Source organism: Megachile rotundata, chromosome 4 (genome assembly GCF_050947335.1).
Source record: "Megachile rotundata isolate GNS110a chromosome 4, iyMegRotu1, whole genome shotgun sequence".
NCBI lineage: Eukaryota > Metazoa > Arthropoda > Insecta > Hymenoptera > Megachilidae > Megachile > Megachile rotundata.
This window is the reverse complement of record NC_134986.1, coordinates 21,658,086-21,676,993: the sequence shown is the minus strand read 5'-3', so window position 1 is coordinate 21,676,993 and position 18,908 is coordinate 21,658,086. Positions and strand designations below refer to the sequence as shown.

The following is an 18,908-nucleotide window of genomic DNA, read 5'->3' as shown; positions in this document are numbered from 1 at the left end:
CTTCAAGCATTGCTAGATATCGCTATTTTTGCAGCTATAAGTTATATTAGAATCACGGAATTAGTGGAGAGAAGCACAAATACGAATGATTAATGTAATACAATGTTTTATTTTAATTAAAATGGCACGTCAATAATAAAAGCTCATAAAATTTTTAAATAATTTAATGAAAGAAAATCAAAATTTGGTAATAAGGTTTAAATTTCGTGGGGAAAAAATAAGCGTTGAGCTAGGGGGCATGTGTACTCGAGGTACACATTGGTGCCATTTTCGTTTGCCGCCTATTTCAGGATAGGAATTTACGTGGTAATACTGTATATACTTTCGTAGTTGTATTCACGAGTTATTCTTTTTTCTATTATCTCTTGCTACCTCTTGCAACATTGAATGGTGTTGTTTAATATAAAATTTGTATATATACAATGGCTGGATTTGGAAGATTGATACTTTGTATCGATTTCAGCAAGTTCTTATGTTCTAGGTAAATCTTGCTTTTGTTTTAAAATCTCTAATATTTTTTTGAAGACATTACAGGAAGTTTTATTTTAATCTATTAATAAACGTGCATCCTACACGTGTAGATAAATTGTCTATGAATAAACTGTTTCTCTAATTTCGTTGTTAACGATTATTAAACACCTTGACTTTCATTTTCAACGGTGTTCGTTAAGATAATAATGACCATAATACGTTTTGTTTTTTTAGAAGTAACTTGTTAAACTTACATCAGAATGTATCAAAAAATACACTGAATTTTATACATGACACTGCTTTTCCAATAAAACCAAAGAAACCACAAACTGCATTTATTTTGTATTTAAATCAAGTTAGACAAAAGTTTATTAATGAAACTCCTGGTATAAAACCATCAGAAATAGTAAAGAAAGCATCTCTGAAATGGGCAGAATTAGATCCTGCAGAAAAGGAAGATTTTCGAAGACAATATAGCAGAAATTATGAAAATTATATTAAAGAATTAAAAAGATTTGAAGATTCTTTAACCGATGAACAGAAACAATTATTGAAAGAACGAGAGAAATCTCTGAAACACGATAATAAATCAGCAAATGATAAGCAGGTGCGTATATTAATTTACTCTTTGTGAATGTTTTCATTTCTATTATTCCATTATTATTTCATTTAATTAACATTAATTATAGAAGAAAGAAGCATTTGGAAGACCAAAAAAACCATTAAATGCATTTCTAACATACATATCGTCGAAAAGGAACGAGAAAGATCCAAACATACCTTATAAGGTACAATAAATTTACTTTCTATTTTATGTGTTAACGATTGGAAAATATTAAACAGTTTTATTGTTCAATAGAAATTATAATAAAATTTATTTACACTTTATTTTCAACAATTTTATCACATTTGTTATTTATACTATGTTAGGATTGGCTGCAGTCAATGTCAACAAATTGGAAGAAAATGTCGAATATAGAGAAAGAGCCATATGTTATTCGCTGTACAGATTTGATGATGCAATATAAGAAAGATTTAGCAGAGTGGGAAGAAAAAATGATAAATTTAGGTCATTTTGATATTGTGAGACAGCATACTTCAATGAAATCTGAAAACATTGGAGAAGAGAAATAAAACCAACAATTATATTATTGTATTATAATTTTTTTCCTATGCTAAAACATGTACGATTTAATGATCTATTATTGATTTTAAGACGTGTCCAAGAAAAAAAAAAATGGATAAAACAGAGTCACTGAAAAAATCGTAAGAAATTTATCACAAAAACAAATCAAAGCGTACAGTGACATTGAAATGAAACATATATATTACAACAGTATTTGTTATACACGTACCTCACATTTACTGTTATGGTATTTTGTATTCTACTTTATACAATTGCAATACTAAAATTGACTATCATAAATATTTTGTTTTGGATATCATTTTCATACATACCCATAGTTTCAAATAAATTCAAAAACTAATTAAAACAGTTAATTCGTTGTTGCACATTTGTATAAAATATATAGAAAAATGTAATATAATTATATGTGACATGTTTACAGGTATATTTATAAAATACATACTATATTTTGTAGAATTCGTCGGCAAAGAAATATTTCATTATTCATTATGCATTTCATTGTACAAAGTCATTATACAAATAGCGGAATTGATATCTGTACACAAGTGATATTAGGAAATAATGTCAAATAAATAACTCTTGTCCTTTATGTAAGACAGTAAAACGTAAGAGACAATATGAAAAAATATGAATGTGTTAAATGCATATGGTTTTGAAGGTATGAGTGACAAGGAAACTAACGAAAAGACGGATGATAACAAATTATATAAAGAGTCTGAGAAAGTAAAGATTATGTCATGTGTGAAAAAAAGATTATTTCCAATTATTTATATTAAATTAAAGTGGACTATTATTATTATTCTTTATTGTTACACTGGTATATTTAAAACAAACTGTTTTCATCCATCTTTTACTTATATTTGTTTCTGTTTAGATCTTATTCGTATACCATAATGCAGTAATAGACAACATGCTATGGCAAATAATTATACAGTGAATTTTTATCTACGCAACAAAATTATAATTAATTAAGTAATATTGATTGTAACAACTTATTAAAGATCTGATTGTATTTATCACACTGTTTACAAAAGTTTGGATAGAACATTTTAAATAAACGATTAGACGAATGTCTTATTTGCATATATTTCATATACAGTAATGTTATTCATGTGTTTAAGCGAATTAAAATCTCTGTGTTACGCAAACAATATAAAAGTCCATAATGTATGAGGGTGAAACTGAAAATATACAAAGCTAAATCTTGTAGTATTATATGGAATATTGCTACAAACTTTTTAAGTTGGTAAGTTAACTCAGGTTTAATGTTACACAAAATTAATGCAGGGTATAATAGACTATTGTCTTGTGTTCCTTGTATATTTTTATAGTTGTATAGACGTCCTAACATAATTGGAAAGTAAGGTATCGCGATCGTCTGAAATAAGTAATTGTATATTATTTTGAATTAAAATAATATGATATTACATTATTAATTAACATTACTACAAATTTTTTTGCAAATACATGTAATCACCTTTCCGAACAAATGATCCAATTGTAATAACAGCAGCACATTAACGATGACAGCCAACAACACATAATTAATACGATTTGCTAATACGTGCGATGTTTGTTTCAATTGAGTACAAGTATTATTGGTACCTTCAACTTTAATCCATATATTAGTATTTTGATTCTGTATTGTATATAAAAAATATTTCTAAATTTATGATCCTATTACCTGATATTTTGCCATTTATTCCAAAATGTAAATTTTTGGTTTCAATATCCGTAGAGATGAATGATTGATTAGGTACATCCGAATGCACAGAATGAGCTGCAAATAAAATATCCGATTTCAGTTATGAAAGTGATATTGATTAAAGGCAAATAATAAATTTGGTTCGGAAAATATCTGAACAACTAAAGTAGGTAAATTACATTGATCTTCTGACACAATAGCGTTGTTTCTACCAGTGATTTTCAACAAACGTTTTTCCGAATTTTCTAAAATTCGTTTTCTTCTAGCATCTCTCTTAGCATTAATATCTTCCATATTCTGTTCATTAATGTTCATTCGGTTTGAGACGATTATCAATATATATGATTGAAAAGAATTAAAAGTAATGTTAGAAACTTAAATAATTGGTATACTTGTATGATATGACAATCTGTTAACGATATATTTGCAAAATTTAAACCTATACCGGGAATAGTAAATAACGTGTTGTTGACATGCAGTATACTCAAATGTTTACACGTCTAATCTTTCCTTTTTTTAATAATTTCGTTAGTGAATTGTTAAATATTTTTATATCTAAAATACATATATATATATATATATATACAGACGGATTTCCTAAACTTCGTATACCTACAATACTAAATACAACTGAGTCGAACAGAGTCGAAAGTCATTGTGTTCAGTGTATAATTCTATTCGCATTTCGAAGCAAACGTATCCCACCTAGCGGTAGAATTTGCAACCGACAGAAATATTTGCTATATCGTAGGCATATACAGGGTATCTCTAAAGTTCGACCCAACCCTTATATTTCATGAAAAAATGTTTCAAACAAAAATTGTAGGATATCAAGAGAGACATAAGATGGTGACAACAATTTAACTTTGGATGGTCGTTTGAAGGTCACGTAAAACGTCATTTTCAGTTTCTTAAATAGAACCAACCATTTTTTATATATTCTTGTAGCCCTCGTCGTACCCAAGGTGTACCGTGTGAAGGTTACACGATCAAATTTATGCCGCTTAAGTGTCAATTTTGAAAACGTCTCGACGAGGGAAACGAGAATATTCGATAAAAAATCGGTGGTTTTATTTAAAAGTCCGAAGATGACACTCACGTGATCTTCATACAACCATTCAAGGGTAACTTCTTGTCACCATCTTAAATTTTGTCTGAAACATTTTTTCATATTTGAAACCGTTGTCCGAAATATAAAGGTAGGATCAGACTTTAGAGATACCCTGTATATGCATTATACATAGTAAAATTTGTGGAAGCGACATAAGGGCGACGCAGTCATGTTTATCTATATAGTATGTGTAGTACCGAGTGAGACCGAATTTCTCAAATACAATCTTCCTTCTCCATCTGGGCTGATTTCCATAGTACAATTCATGAGCTCTATGACCATAATATACGTTTTATACTTAGAGAGTCTCTATTCGAGACGTGTGAATAATGTTCTCTGCAAGAAGTTGAACGTGTGAATAGTCGTATCATACAATAGTTGGTTAATTAATTTTGTTATTTTTAAGCACAATAAAAATATTTGCAAAACAATGTTTATTTCTTTATGTAATTTTATTTAACATACATATGCGTATCGTGACATATTATACATGTAGGATAATAATTTCAATATAAATTAAGCTATATATTGCATCAAAATGATGACTAATAATCGTATCATGAAAAGGCAGCATATGTTTAAGGCATTGTAGTAAATACGTTTGCATTTTTCATGAAATCCGGTTAAGCTTCGCGACTTTTGGCGGGTTAAATTTTCTACCGGTCTTTTACGCGTTATATTAGAGATATAACAAAATATAAACATGGGGGATAAAGACGGTGGTAAGAATAAATCTCGATACTGTGCATTCGCGTTACTTTTTTTTAATCGTTCATACAATTAAGGCGATAAGTCTGTCGTTGAAAGGACGCTTTCCGCCTCATAGTAAACAGTATTGTTTTTAATAAGAAATTTGAAGAAAATTTATTTATATTGAAAGTATAGATCATTATTTGAAATTCTTTCAAATATTTAATTTTTATGAAGAAATAGTTTTATATCGCGAACAAAAAAAAAAAAAAAAAACTGCGAAATATGCCGGCAGGTTATATTACTCTCATAAGAAAGATAATACTTCACTAAAATATTATTTACTTTCTTGATGGCTTTCGTCAAAATCTGTTTATCACTCGATAATAGTTTTGTGTTTTATGCTTATTATCAAAAAGTATATCGATCAAACTGTTTTTTTTTCTGTGAAGGTTAAATAGTTTTTCTTCTAACTGCTTTGATACGTAATAGTGATTGTAACGTCTTATTTTTCAGTATTTGCTCGTACTTAAATAGTGTTTAAATGATCAGTATATTTTATTTTGCATATACGATTTTATTGTAGAAACCTTTGACGATGCAGTAGAAGAAAGAGTTATCAACGAAGAATACAAAATATGGAAGAAGAATACACCTTTTTTATATGATCTTGTAATGACGCATGCTCTGGAGTGGCCATCTTTAACAGCTCAATGGTTGCCCGATGTAACTAGACCAGAAGGGAAAGATTATTCCGTGCATCGACTTATTTTAGGTACGCATACCTCTGACGAGCAAAATCATTTGCTTATCGCTAGTGTTCAGTTGCCAAACGAGGATGCTCAATTTGACGCGTCTCACTATGACAATGAAAAGGGAGAATTTGGAGGATTTGGCTCGGTTAGCGGAAAGATAGAAATTGAAATAAAAATAAATCATGAGGGCGAAGTGAACAGAGCAAGGTACATGCCTCAGAATCCTTGCGTAATCGCTACTAAAACACCCTCTAGCGATGTTCTAGTATTCGATTATACAAAACACCCTAGCAAACCTGATCCAAACGGCGAATGTCAGCCTGATTTGAGGTATAAAGACGAGAAGCTGCGTATTTAACTATGTTTATTACGTGAATTTTGCAACACTGATTTCAATGTATCTTATTAGGTTAAGGGGACATCAGAAAGAAGGTTACGGCTTATCGTGGAATCCAAATCTTAATGGATATTTACTCAGCGCGTCCGACGACCATACAATTTGTCTGTGGGACATTAATGCGCCGCCGAAGGAAAATCGTGTCATAGACGCAAAAACGATCTTTACAGGACATACCGCTGTTGTCGAGGACGTAGCTTGGCATCTATTACACGAATCTCTATTTGGATCCGTTGCGGATGATCAGAAATTAATGATTTGGGACACGAGGTAATTGCATGTTACCGGTGGCGGTGTAAGTAAAAGTAAATATCGTTGTTACAAGTATCGAATGAACTGTCGTAATTGATAGATGCAACAACACCAGCAAACCCAGTCATACAGTCGATGCTCACACCGCCGAAGTGAATTGTTTGAGTTTTAATCCATATTCGGAGTTCATTCTTGCGACTGGCAGTGCTGACAAAACGGTAGCGCTCTGGGATTTGAGGAATTTGAAATTAAAGTTACATTCATTCGAATCCCATAAAGACGAGATATTTCAAGTTCAGTGGTCGCCTCATAATGAAACAATATTGGCTAGTAGCGGTACGGATAGGCGTTTACACGTATGGGATCTTAGTAAAATTGGCGAGGAGCAGTCTAGCGAGGATGCCGAAGATGGGCCACCCGAGTTGCTGGTATTTAATCTAATTTATTTGAATATACTTTCGTTTTTAACAATTCGATGCGCACCAGTGCACGAGTATCACGAGTGTATTTCAATTTTTTCGTAGTTCATACATGGCGGTCATACCGCGAAGATCAGTGATTTTTCGTGGAATCCAAATGAACCGTGGGTTATATGTTCGGTATCGGAAGACAATATAATGCAGGTGTGGCAAATGGCGGAAAATATTTACAACGACGAAGAACCAGACACTCCGGCTAGCGAATTAGAAGCTGGTGCGTCATAGAGTGTAAGAAATAATCGATTAAATTATTTGATACTGGAATTTCCTAACGATATACGCGCGCATGCGTACACGCACAGGTGTATGTTCGCGCGAAACCAATAATTCAAATTAATATCGGATAAATGTTTCAAACGAATTTGTACGTTCAAACGAAAAGATCATCGAGAAGCAATAATATACCTATTTTTACTACAAATCTTAAGATTCGCTTACGTAGCAGCGTACGTTGCATTACGTGTACATTTTTACGATCAATCGAAGGAACATTCTATTATTTCAGTTCGATGTTTGTCGGAAGTAACTGCTGGTGCTTGCGTTTCTTCGATCGGATATATACAAAGTATGCGTTACGCGTAAAACTGTTCAAGAGTCAGATTATTTTTTGCCGTAGATTTTCTGATACGTTGCAATTCTGATTTTCTGAAATATTTTAAAGTTACATATAGAGTAATTCTTTCGTGTTCCGTCGTCGTGTGCTATTTGTCGTCTGGTCGGTCGTTATTGACGAAGCAGAACCGACAGGAGAAAGGTATGGCCTTTGGGTAACGGGAGAATCGTTTTATCCTGATATCGGTAACAGTATGCTCAATGTACCGAGTTATTATTATTATTATTATTTTTTTTTAATATTTTTAAAGACAGAGTTCGTTTCATTTATACAGATAGATAACTTGGCTTTTTCTTTTTTTTTCAATATTACATTACCTATGCATAAACAGGTGAATCTGCAAGTTTTGTATCATTCAATGATATTTTGTGATGTACGGTCGCGTGCAAGCTGTTTCTTTTTTTATTTTGTCTTTTAAAAGAAACTTAAAGCAAGATAGCTCTCGTTTCCTGTTCCGGGGTGAGAAGTTGGCAAATAATAGCGGGCGACTGTTCTACCGACCTTGCTGTGTACCGACATCTAATATGAATAACATCGTAACTCGTGTATGTTTACATCGAAGTTACAGTGTTGTACGTATCGTGTGTGGATACGTGCATACGTAAGGAAGAGGAACAGAGCGGCAGGACATTTTGTACTTTTCTTTCTTCAAGGACAGCATAATCGTATAGCCGGTTATATGTTGTAAGAATAAATTTCTGTCACCGAATGATTTCCTAGTTGATAAGTAAGGAAAATTTGGTAAAAGAAAAATACGATGATAACTGAACGGAGAAAGAAATAAAATTATTTGGGTTTGTATGATGCGTGTGTGTGCGTGGGCATGTTTTGTTTTTCCAATTTTTTATTGTCACTTTCTTTTTTTAATAAATTCATTATAGATATACACAACTGCTAAGAATAAAGATCGAAGTAATCGTTTGGCACTCGGTAAAGAAACGTATAGATCTTCTAAATGTAAAATCGCGACCAAATAAATTTTGTTCCCACAATTATACAGCCGTGTTTGAAAGCTCGTTGTATATTTCATCGAGTAAAGAATTCTTGCAAACTGTATGCGGTCTGTGTAGAGCCGTCGCATCGATGTCGGTGCTATCCAAACGTGTAATTCTGTAAACGAGAAAAGAAAGGATATTAGGAAGCGTTAGAGCATAATCGTTTAACGTAATTATATCGATAAATCGAACGAATCTTTTCGTATCATTACCAAAATCTGCCCGTTAAATAGACATCGTTTATAGAGCGCGACCTCTGCCTGTTCGTGCATGCAAAACGAATGTTTAGCAAAAAGAGTACAGGGAAAAAATACACAAAACAGATTTATTCTTATTCCTGACTTTGATGTTACGTGGTAACATTACCTCTTGTTAGCGTTCTGTCGTTTAATACCATCGAGTAAGTTCACTATAGGCGGTGTTAATGTCGGACGAAATATCTGCGAGGAAAAATCGAGGATGTAATTCGGAATAAGAGTTGCTTACGTAAATGGGACAAGTAAAAAGAAAAAAAAAAAAGAGAGGGAAGGAAGGAAGGAGAGAAAAAACAACCGAGGAGACAAGGAAAGATCGAAATTGGAAAGAAAGTATACACACTCACCGTAACTGGAGCACTTCGCATTTCGCGAAGGTCGATGTTTCTGAATAAATCGTGAACGAGAAGCTCTTCGATGGTTTTATGACGGTTAGATGGTTCACTGAATGTAAATTTCAGTAATTCGATGACCTGTTACGAGTTGAAGCTTTGATGAATTTCGCCAATAGGATGAATTTAAATGGTATATACTTTGATGGGCTCGTTACACGACTAACAAAATTTTTTCACCGTTACCGACTCTAATATAATTAACCTTTCGATTCGCGTGACTGTCACGGTCAAAAGAAAAAGTATAGCGTAGAGTAAGTTATTATTTCTAAATAACGTTATTTAAAATCATTTCTTATTTCCTACTTCGGTTTTCAATTATTCGAGAGCAAAGGACTAAAGAATCTGCTTTAGCGATGCGTCCATGACGAGCCCATGAAAATGGAAAAATCACGAGCGATGCAACGATACGATTAAGAAAGAAAAAATTAAGCGAACAAGCAATTAAGTAAGCGAATAAGCGGAGAAAAAAGAGAAAGAGGAGGAAGAAAGAGAGAGAGAGAGAGAGAGATTTGTACTTGTGGATACATTTCAAGATCCGAAAGATGCACGGAATTCGGTCTGAACGACGGTAATTCGTAACCAGCGCACATTTCGAACAGCATATGACCTAAAAATAATTGGAATACAGTGCGTAAGATGTTATCGCAGTTAGTCTGTAGGAGAAGGAGGATGATCTTACCGAAGCATATTATGTCGATCGAGATAGTTTGAGAAATTCGAGAAGTAATGACAGGATGTATGCGACTGGTGAAACCGAGGAGCGTGTTCTCGAGACCGGCGAGCCGTGCGACACCGTTTTGTACCAATACGTTGCCGGAATGTAAATGGGTCACGGTCGGAAATCCTCTTTCTTTCAAAAAAATTAACGCTTCCAGCACTTGACGGCCCATTTGTTGAATCTGAGGTAAGGGAAGTCCTTTGCCGCGAGAAGCGTATTTTTGACTCCAATCTTCGTTCCAACCGGTTCTTTCGATCTAACGGAAGCAACGTCGACGCGTTAAACAATTTGCCTCTTTTCTGCTTTTTTCTCACCTCTGTCCAATTTCACGATCTTTCCAGATCGCCGCGGAACTACTCACCCCGTAGATTAAATCTTTTAAACTACCTTGACTGATGGGCTGCACTACTATCACGTAGTTTTGACTCTCAAACTCGAGAAAATCGATATCGAATATAGGACATATGTACGGATGTTGCAAGGCTAAGAACAAGTCGTTCAGAATATTCTTGGTTAAAGGAGAAATGCTCAACGAGCAGTTTCTGCTTAGCGGAGCTAAGGTGATTAGTCGATCGGTCTTTAGAGAAGTGTCTCTCACCGTGAACCAGTGCTTGTCCATTCTAGAGCCTGGAACATGACGAAAAATAATTGAACAATTGTCTCTCGCTCGCGAGGGATATTACGGCCAATTCGAAACTTTCAGAAAGGAAAAGAACTTTCGAGATCATCGGTTTTTAAACATCGGATTAGTTAAGTTATTAATAGTTGTTCTAAGAAAGTCGCGTTCGACGGAAACGAAAAGAATCGTGCTTACTGCTTACCGAGATTATTTAACTGCTTGACGAGACTGTAGCGTGACGTTCTTCGAATATAAGCCTGGCAAACTGATAAGGCACGATCCCTAGATCTTTTCTCCATTTCCATGTATTCGCCAACGTCCTCGCAAACCGATGGTCCATGACCCAACGCCGTGTAATTGTGTTTTCCATTTCTATCACGGACAGACGGGAAATTCGCGTTAAAGCGTTAATCCGATTGTTTCGCGAACAAGAACGCTCGACGTTTCTCTTCTCCTAGTTCCCTTTAACGCGACCGACCTACGATGCTATTTCGAACAAAGATTTTAACACCGTTCTTAATTAGCGTGTACGCTACGCGATGAATTTCAGAACCGCTTACGCACGCGGATCGAGAAAAGGGGTCGACGAACCACGGAGAAGGTAAGTGGAAAGAGAGTAGGAGAGCTCCGTCGCAAGAACGGAGCGAAACAACGAAAGGCGAGCAGCGGAAACGAGAGGAAAGCTGAAAAATATTACCTATCTTCGACGAGCGAATCGTTTGGAAATCCGTCGTTGCATTTAAGAATTACAATGTCGCCGCGCGACGAACGATTCCGATAACGGATTAAGTTCGTGCAGCAACGACTACAAACGGGATCAGTTGCGTTACCGATGCCAGCGAGCAGCCACCCCTCTCTACGAATGCAAAGGTTTCATCCAATAACACGATGATCGTGATAACATCGATATTTCCCTAATAACTTTCTTTTGCTCCGCTTCTTTCTCTCTGTGCTTTCTTCGTTGTTTGCCAACGTGACGCGAGAAATTTCGTATGTTCGAGGAGAAGCTCGACAAAAAAAAAAAAAAAAAAAAAAATGAATAAATGAGAAAAAAGAAAAGAAAGAAGAAGAAACGAAGAGAAAGAGGCAGGAAGAACAACTCGAAGGAACCATATCACCTGCGCGACTGTACCGTTGGTATTCGTTTTAGCCCGGATCGGAGGTTTTGCGAGCATCTGTTATGGTGGTTGGGCGTGTCGTGATCAACGTTCGACGTCTCCATCGAAAAATACGCACGTTTATCGACTAACGAATATTAACTCGGAACTCTGAATCAAGACTAAATCGTGTGGATACGAAAGTTTCGCGCGTCGCTTCGATCGAAGCCCGTTTCGATCGAATCGACGTTTCTTCCAAGTTCCGCTTGTACACAAGGTGTGCGCGTCGCCTGAACGGTGCAATCAAGAGTCGAGAATGCTCGAGAACGATCGATGAACGATGGCTTACAAACAACATTTTAGAAGCGGTGATCTTACCGAGAGAACGATACCTTTGTTCGAACGACACGACGCGACGCGACGGTTCAACGAACAAAAGAGAAATTATACCGTATACTCGCGTATACAGCGAATAATGTATGTTAGAGAGGAAAGCGGAGCGGCGAATCAACGTACTGTATAAAGGCAACGATTATTACCTCTATTTCAACCGTGTCTTTAGATACGATCAAAGCGATTTGTCTAGTTATCGATCGCGCGTAATGTTCCTTCGGTTAAATTTCTCGCACGAACCATGTATCTTTGCCTCGGTATTTTCCAAAGACAATAACACTTTGATGTTTCTCCGACACACTGTACGTACAATCGATTATTTTGATTTAATAATGATTCGAATCGGTGAGTCGATACGAGCAAGCGACAACGCGATGTATCGATTACTCGTATTGCAACGCGCAGGAATAAGATCGTTGTCATATTTCGGTATGTCGCGTCGCGTCGATTGTACGCGACAGCGTGACCGAGTCGGTTGTCCGAGTAACACTCGTAAGACAAAGATCGCAAGATAAAGATAAGAACGAGAAAAGAAAAGGTGGCTGCAACGAGAATCGAGGAAACGAAACGTCGTTTGTTTAGACGATCGAACCGCTGATTACCTGACGTCCGACTCCTTACAACCCCGTGCAGCGGACACGCGACTGAATAATATTTTGGCTAGATTGTCGATTTTATTGGTCAGCTGGTAGCTCTTTTCTTCGTCGCTATCTTCGTCCTCGATACTCGCGCTTCTTCCGCGGCGAAGAGTTCCTCGTGCCGAGACGATTGCCTCGGAGTCGAGCTCGATGGCGCTTTGAGTTCTTCGATTAACGGCTCGGCGTTTTCGCCGGGTCTTAGGCCGTTCCTGCCAAAACCTGTCGTGTCCGGTGACGTCCGATTCTTTGTGATCGTCGTCCCTTTTGTTCAAGTTTTGATACAGGTTGAACATCTTGTCCACTCGTCGTCGCTCCAAATAAATGACCAGCGGCTTTTTCCCTTTTCTTGCCCCTTATTTTGTTATCCACGCTGAATTTTTCTTATTTAACGGTGATCGGGTCATCTACGCGAGCCTTTTCGCCCGTCTCTCGATGTTCTTCGTATATTTTCCGTACGCGGTCGTTCACCAACGAACGATCCTCCTCGACGAACGAATTATCTCGCGTTTATGCTCGAGTATACCGCTCTCGTCGTTGTCGCGAATTTTTTCTTTCGAACGATCGAAACGAAAGATCGGCGAAAATCAAAACGAGTCTCGAATCTAGGTGGACGCACTAGGAGCAGCCTCGATCGTTCCTTTTACTATCACTAAATTGGTTGAACGCGTTCCCAAAAAGAGACTATTATCGAACGCGATCGTTTCCGCGTCTCCTCGGCATCTTATCTTCCCTGGACCTGGGATCAACGATTTTTCCTTTTTTTTTTGTTCACTTTTCTTCAATGTCGTTGTTTCGCTTAACGATTGTCTTCATCGTTGTCAACGTTGTCATCGTTGATCGGTACCGTCGTTGTTCCTCGATTATTTTCGATAGGAAATTCCGTTGGGCATCCTTGCACGCTGTTTGGTGAGTCGTGTGCGATACGAAATCATGATAGTGGTCCCGTGGTGATCGATGATCGGTCACGGAATTATTATTAAAAGTAGGCCGTACCGAATCGTTTGTAAAGAAAAAGATAGGCGGACGAACGGTTATTAGCGGCGGTACTGCGGCAGTGCGAACCGCGCACGCCGCTCTTACCACCTACCAAAGAGGACGGTCGAGCACTGGAGCACTTGCATTCGGCAAAGCCTCGCGCTACTTTACAGCCCCCCAGCCTGACACAGATTCGTTGGCCGAGCTGATACGCTTCGCTCGATTCGTGGCTGCGCGCGATCGTGCTGCTATTTAACCGCGAAAACGAAACGAAACGAAACGATTTGGTTTGCTACGATTTCGAACGCGAGCGAAATATCGTGCTTTAACGCTTTCCGCGATCTTTTATGGATTCTTTGCAGCTACGACATCGGTTAACTCTAACCACGAGGAAGATTAATTCGAGCAATAATTTCGCAAGAAAACTAACATATTTTATTTTCACTCCTCGCAAATTACAGCAAATTACAGAGAATTCTTTTCTATTTAAACGCTTGAACGTGAACTTAAACGTAAATATATCGATGGTACGATACTATACCGCACACGATAATATCGATAATCTTTCACGCGGTTGTTTCGATGAATTCTTCGTGTTTCGAGTTTATCGCGTTGTGCAACATTACGTTAGAAATAAGAAAATATGAATCCGATTAGATTTAATTAAAACTAGGGCAACCGAACGTTTCAGATTCTTCCTGACCCTCCTGCTGAACTCGAAGACCGCGTGCAAGCTTTAATCTCCCTTCGCAGTTTTACGGCTGCTTTCAGGGACGTTCCAACAAAATTTCACGAAACGATTGCTTGGACGCGGTTCGCTATTTTACGAACGATCAATTTCAATCGGTTGCGTTTCATCTTGTTTTCTCGAATCGTTTTATCGTCGATGATAAGAGAATCGGTAAAGAAGAAAAAGCGCGGAATCGCTGACGTAACAGCAAAGTTTTCTACCAGTTAACTAGGTTTATTTACCGCGTTTCATTTTTGCCCGATATTTTAACGATTCCTTTTATTACCGAGCAGAACGACCCTAATCTCGCGACGATAAAATACGTTTTGGCTGGTATCACTAGAAATAACGACTTGTCCAAATGATATTGTGCGATCATAACAATTCGTAATCGGTTTACTCTTTCCGATGTAACGGGTCATTGGGATTTGTTAGCCTTTTCTCGGGCCTGTAAGGTTTTGAACTGTAACGGCCAATTGCTTATCGGACGTCCGCAGTATATCTGTAAGAATAAGGTTAGGCGCATAATAGTTGCGGAAATGAAACCGTTTGAAATTAACGGGAAAACTTGACTTTACCTGAGATACGAATTCTAACGCAGCACGTCGAGAAAATTCGTGTTCCGCTCTAGGCCCCCATTTATATTCGATTTTTGTCGAATCGTTCGCGTTCGTACTCAATTTATCGAGATATTTTTGCCCGACAAATACCTGCATAAATCCAAAATTTCATTTTTAACGTTACGTTCCAATTTCTGTTTTTTTTTTTCTTTTTTTATTGTTTTTACCTCGGTTATTAAACGTTTAACATTGCCAAAATAATGGTGATTCTGATTATCGGAGCATGAAATATCCAAATTTGTAAGGAAATTCCACAACGATTCTGAAACCAATTTATCTTGTCGAATACATTGTAACGCATATTAATATACGCGTCTTGATCTTACGATGATTTTTACCTTCGGAGCAGGATTCTTCGCTCATGAAGATATGCGTTAGTATTAGAAACAGCAATACTTGTTGTCTTCCTTCTGTCGCTCTAGGATAAATGTGTGCTATTTGGTTCTGTATTTCGTTCACCAACATATACTTGTTAGTTTGAAATTCTATCAGTCGATATCCAAAAATCTGTCGAAACATATATCCGTACCTGAATCAGTGTCGTATTATGTTTGTCTTATACATATATTTACATACGTACATACGATTCTTACGAAAGTGAAATGTTTAGATCATCGCAGGAACAAGGATATTTTGTTTGTACCTTTGACAACACAGTTTGTACATCGTTCATTATCCGATGAAAATGTTTCCCTTTGTTGGCGAATACGTTCTTAATTAACTGACTTTTACTGATAATATGTTTTCCTGTGTTCAACGCGAAAATATATCTTATCACGCTATTAACAAGTTCTTTCTGTTCCTCAGAAATGATCAGGTCCGGTGGAGATTCTGCCAAACATTGCTTGGGGCGTATACTTCTGCTCGTACTCGGGATAGGTTGAGACAGACTGATAACATCGCTGCTTCGTTTTTTGTTATTAGAACGTGTCGAAGGTTTTTGGGACAGACTAGATTTATTATTCCGTGATACGTCTGTTTCGAGAAAAAGATCATATCGCATTAGGTTAGGTTCGACGAAAAACAATACGCATATAGCACGTTGATATTTACTCATTTCGTAGGATCTATCGTAGATCTTGACACGGTATTTTCGATGAAATCTGCGAAATATTCAGAAACGGATGATATAAATTGGCTTCCAGGTAGAGTATCTTTGTCTCGATCGTTTTCGATGCTTGCCGTTGATTACACGGTTTCGTAATCGATGAAATATTTGAATATATCGATTGTCGCAACGTACGAAACATCGATCCCTCGGCGACCGATCTTGATTCCAAATGTTTTCGGTTCCCGATAAACAACCGGAGAAAATATTTTGCCGCTAATTGAAATTTTCATTTCGCAACCTAGCGATAGATGGCGGAAACAGTTGAGTCGAAGTGCTAGTTATCAACGATAGATAGCGCGAAAAATGGCGTCGCAAACATTGCCAAAGTACCATTTATGGGTATTTCTACGATTATTAGCAGATGCCTGTAATTATTAACACGCTTTCTATACGCGTCCATGATTCCTGGTAAAAGTTTCGCCTAACCGATTTAACTAGCTTAAAAGTAGGATTTTCGTAAAAATTTAGTTAAAAAACTCGCAAGAGTAGCGGATAAGTTGCATCGACGTCGAGTCGAAACGACATCGTACGTATGTTCGTTGAAATGATTTTGTTCCTAACGTACCGATTTAACTCTAGTATGTCGACGAGAAAATTATTATCAATATTCTTATAATATATAATCTTGGTCTAGAAAGAGGAGATTTTTCATATAATTATGATCGATGGAAGAGGATGCACGAAGCGGAATGGAGCAATCGCGTTGAAACGAAAATGTACGGGGAAAAGAAGCGACATTGGTTTTGGTTGGTAGATGCCGATAAAAGTAAGCAGAGATTATTCGCGAGGAAGCACAGGGTCGAGTATAGATTCGAAAATTTTTGAAAGCGCGCGAAGCGAGAAACGAGCGATCGCGAGGCGAAATATATGTGTTTCGCAGCGCGGAATTCTCTCTATACTCTATACTATAGATACTTTTCGAAATAATTTCTAATCGCCGCGTTAGGCTTTTGCGAAAAACGCGAAACGACTGGTTGGTTGGTCGGTTGTTAGTTAAACAGCCTGTACGCGGTAACATATACACTGGTATCGTCGTCGCGCATCGCGGCAAAAGAGCAGAGGAAACTGGCTTGTATGCGAGAGCATGGCGCCGTACTGTCGCATCCTATATACAGAATCACTCTCGCACCGACTAGCACGCGTACACGCGTACACGTGTATACTTATACTCGGACGAACGACACACGTACGCACCGCGTGGCTGCGGCTAGTGGCTGCAAGTTGCAAGTTACAGCCAGACCGACCTATCGCGAACAAGTCACGATCGATTCTCCAAACAACGATATCGTTCTCTTTAAATTTCCGATCCAGTTTTACCCGTTGTCGTCTTTTAACGCGGCGATCGCTATGGGAGAGCTGCTCGAACGTAATTACGTCCGATTCGAATAATCGTGAATTACCGATAATTCATTTTCCGGTTTCGTAATACGTTTCGAAACGATACTCTAGCGAGAAGTCTAGCAAGTTACATTAGGTCCGATTGTTAGGAAGAAAGAGAATCGTTCGTAACTAGTGCGGATGCGAGGGTGTAAAGAGTCGCGTAAAGATCGAGTTCGATGAAACTGTCGGTGTAGCATCGAGGTCAGTCGTACTCGTGGCTGGTTCCTGTGGTACCGAGTACCGACACGGAGAGAACGCGAGACCCGACGTAGCCGATGCCGCGTTAATTAAACGCAGACACCGATGCCCCGTCAACCGCCATTTACCATTCCTGTTCACGTTCGTTTCCAGGTGGACGCATAACAGCTAAGCGAATATACATACGCGCGTATGCTCGATTCGAAGCGTGGCTGCCGTGGCACGATGCATGTGCCGATTCGGCCGAAGGATCAGGTTCGCGATACGCTTAATTCGTATCGACGAGGAACGAGACCGGACGACGGGACGCGGTGCAAAAAGACTTTGCTCGATCGAACTCGCGAGAAAAATTTTCTTAACGAATCCAATCTTTACTCGGCTTTCATCCGATTTTCTTCTCCTCCAAATTAAATTCGATCGATTCGAATACGCGCGAGGAACGACAGAGTACGATCGAGTCGATCAACTGACGCGGTGCGACGAGACCGGCGCGACGACCAGTTGGCTGTTAACCGTCCCGGCAACTAACCGATCGGGCAAACGAGCCACGGCAAAAGAAGTACATACATCGCGAATGTAAAATAAGACCGGTGCGATGCAACGCGACGCGACGTTTGATCGGTGCTCGTACTTGTTTGCTTCGAATCAGATACACGGAACTATCAGCTTTTTTCGAGCTAATATGTCTCTCGTCTATCACGCTTTTCCCTTCCATGGCCTGATCGCAGTGCCGCTTCGTAACATTTCGATATTCGAGAGGCGTAGTCCGTTCGAAGATGTAGAAGGTAGAATCGGAAGCGAGCAACGGGGTACGGAAGGAAGGACGGACGAGGAGAGGAGCAATCTCGGAGAAGGTCGGTTTACGCGGTGAACCGGGACAGTGGTCGGTCAGTGGGCAGTAAAGGCTCTTGTAACGTATTCGCGTAGGACCTAGACGCCGTAGGTCGATCGACGCGACGGCGCGGATCGTCGTGTCGCGTCGCGTCGCGTCTCGTCGCGGCGGTCAGCTGGCGCCAACCAGCTTTGGCTCTGGCAATCTCCCACTACCAGAGACGATATTTTGCCTCGTTAATCTTGCTTTATGATCGCCGCTCCATCTAAATCTCCCGTTCGACTCTTTTCGTTCACTCGTCTCGCGTATCTCGTGCTCGTCACTCGTAATTGA

General features: G+C 38.2%; 5 protein-coding genes across 18 annotated transcripts; 2 read left to right on the top strand and 3 right to left on the bottom strand.

Moving 5' to 3' along the window:
- The first annotated feature begins 284 nt into the window (after positions 1–284).
- Positions 285–1,619, top strand: TFAM (mitochondrial transcription factor A). The gene is made up of 4 exons (XM_012296843.2): positions 285–481; positions 706–1,078; positions 1,161–1,259; positions 1,402–1,619. Exons 1-4 carry the CDS (start codon positions 423–425, stop codon positions 1,603–1,605), a joined length of 735 nt encoding a protein of 244 aa, XP_012152233.1. The 5' UTR covers positions 285–422; the 3' UTR covers positions 1,606–1,619.
- A 991-nt stretch (positions 1,620–2,610) lies between these two features.
- Positions 2,611–4,074, bottom strand: LOC100878273 (uncharacterized). Of its 2 annotated transcripts, none has more exons than XM_076530934.1 (5): positions 3,940–4,074; positions 3,503–3,620; positions 3,303–3,398; positions 3,096–3,229; positions 2,611–2,996 (listed from the first exon to the last, which is right to left on the bottom strand). In XM_076530934.1, exons 2-5 carry the CDS (start codon positions 3,615–3,617, stop codon positions 2,727–2,729), a joined length of 615 nt encoding a protein of 204 aa, XP_076387049.1. In that variant the 5' UTR covers positions 3,618–3,620; positions 3,940–4,074; the 3' UTR covers positions 2,611–2,726. The 2 variants fall into 2 exon arrangements, with proteins under 2 accessions (XP_076387049.1, XP_012152230.1); XM_012296840.2 differs by lacking the exon at positions 3,940–4,074 and adding an exon at positions 3,769–3,929.
- Positions 4,075–4,996: 922 nt separating this feature from the next.
- Positions 4,997–8,615, top strand: Caf1-55 (chromatin assembly factor 1 p55 subunit). 4 transcript variants are annotated; one of them, XM_003708108.3, is made up of 5 exons: positions 4,997–5,156; positions 5,711–6,209; positions 6,289–6,546; positions 6,629–6,956; positions 7,053–8,615. In XM_003708108.3, exons 1-5 carry the CDS (start codon positions 5,138–5,140, stop codon positions 7,230–7,232), a joined length of 1,284 nt encoding a protein of 427 aa, XP_003708156.1. In that variant the 5' UTR covers positions 4,997–5,137; the 3' UTR covers positions 7,233–8,615. The 4 variants fall into 4 exon arrangements, with proteins under 4 accessions (XP_003708156.1, XP_012152262.1, XP_012152261.1 ...); XM_012296872.2 differs by lacking the exon at positions 4,997–5,156 and adding an exon at positions 5,210–5,313; XM_012296871.2 differs by lacking the exon at positions 4,997–5,156 and adding an exon at positions 5,395–5,419.
- Slob (Slowpoke binding protein) lies at positions 8,447–13,984 on the bottom strand. 8 transcript variants are annotated; one of them, XM_012296867.2, is made up of 9 exons: positions 11,720–12,670; positions 11,299–11,457; positions 10,804–10,973; positions 10,344–10,609; positions 9,944–10,238; positions 9,780–9,871; positions 9,217–9,342; positions 8,982–9,055; positions 8,447–8,730 (listed from the first exon to the last, which is right to left on the bottom strand). In XM_012296867.2, exons 1-9 carry the CDS (start codon positions 11,821–11,823, stop codon positions 8,613–8,615), a joined length of 1,404 nt encoding a protein of 467 aa, XP_012152257.1. In that variant the 5' UTR covers positions 11,824–12,670; the 3' UTR covers positions 8,447–8,612. The 8 variants fall into 8 exon arrangements, with proteins under 8 accessions (XP_012152257.1, XP_012152255.1, XP_076387024.1 ...); XM_003708109.3 differs by lacking the exons at positions 11,299–11,457; positions 11,720–12,670 and adding exons at positions 8,828–8,875; positions 12,694–13,976 and having other exon boundaries at positions 8,590–8,730; XM_012296865.2 differs by lacking the exons at positions 11,299–11,457; positions 11,720–12,670 and adding an exon at positions 12,694–13,968.
- A 132-nt stretch (positions 13,985–14,116) lies between these two features.
- Positions 14,117–17,074, bottom strand: LOC100878386 (non-structural maintenance of chromosomes element 3 homolog). 3 transcript variants are annotated; one of them, XM_076530927.1, is made up of 6 exons: positions 16,108–17,074; positions 15,648–16,029; positions 15,393–15,583; positions 15,222–15,316; positions 15,013–15,144; positions 14,117–14,936 (listed from the first exon to the last, which is right to left on the bottom strand). In XM_076530927.1, exons 1-6 carry the CDS (start codon positions 16,109–16,111, stop codon positions 14,853–14,855), a joined length of 888 nt encoding a protein of 295 aa, XP_076387042.1. In that variant the 5' UTR covers positions 16,112–17,074; the 3' UTR covers positions 14,117–14,852. The 3 variants fall into 3 exon arrangements, with proteins under 3 accessions (XP_076387042.1, XP_003708202.2, XP_012152254.2); XM_003708154.3 differs by having other exon boundaries at positions 15,393–15,561; positions 15,698–16,029; positions 16,108–17,050; XM_012296864.2 differs by lacking the exon at positions 16,108–17,074 and having other exon boundaries at positions 15,698–15,866.
- Positions 17,075–18,908: the final 1,834 nt, after the last annotated feature.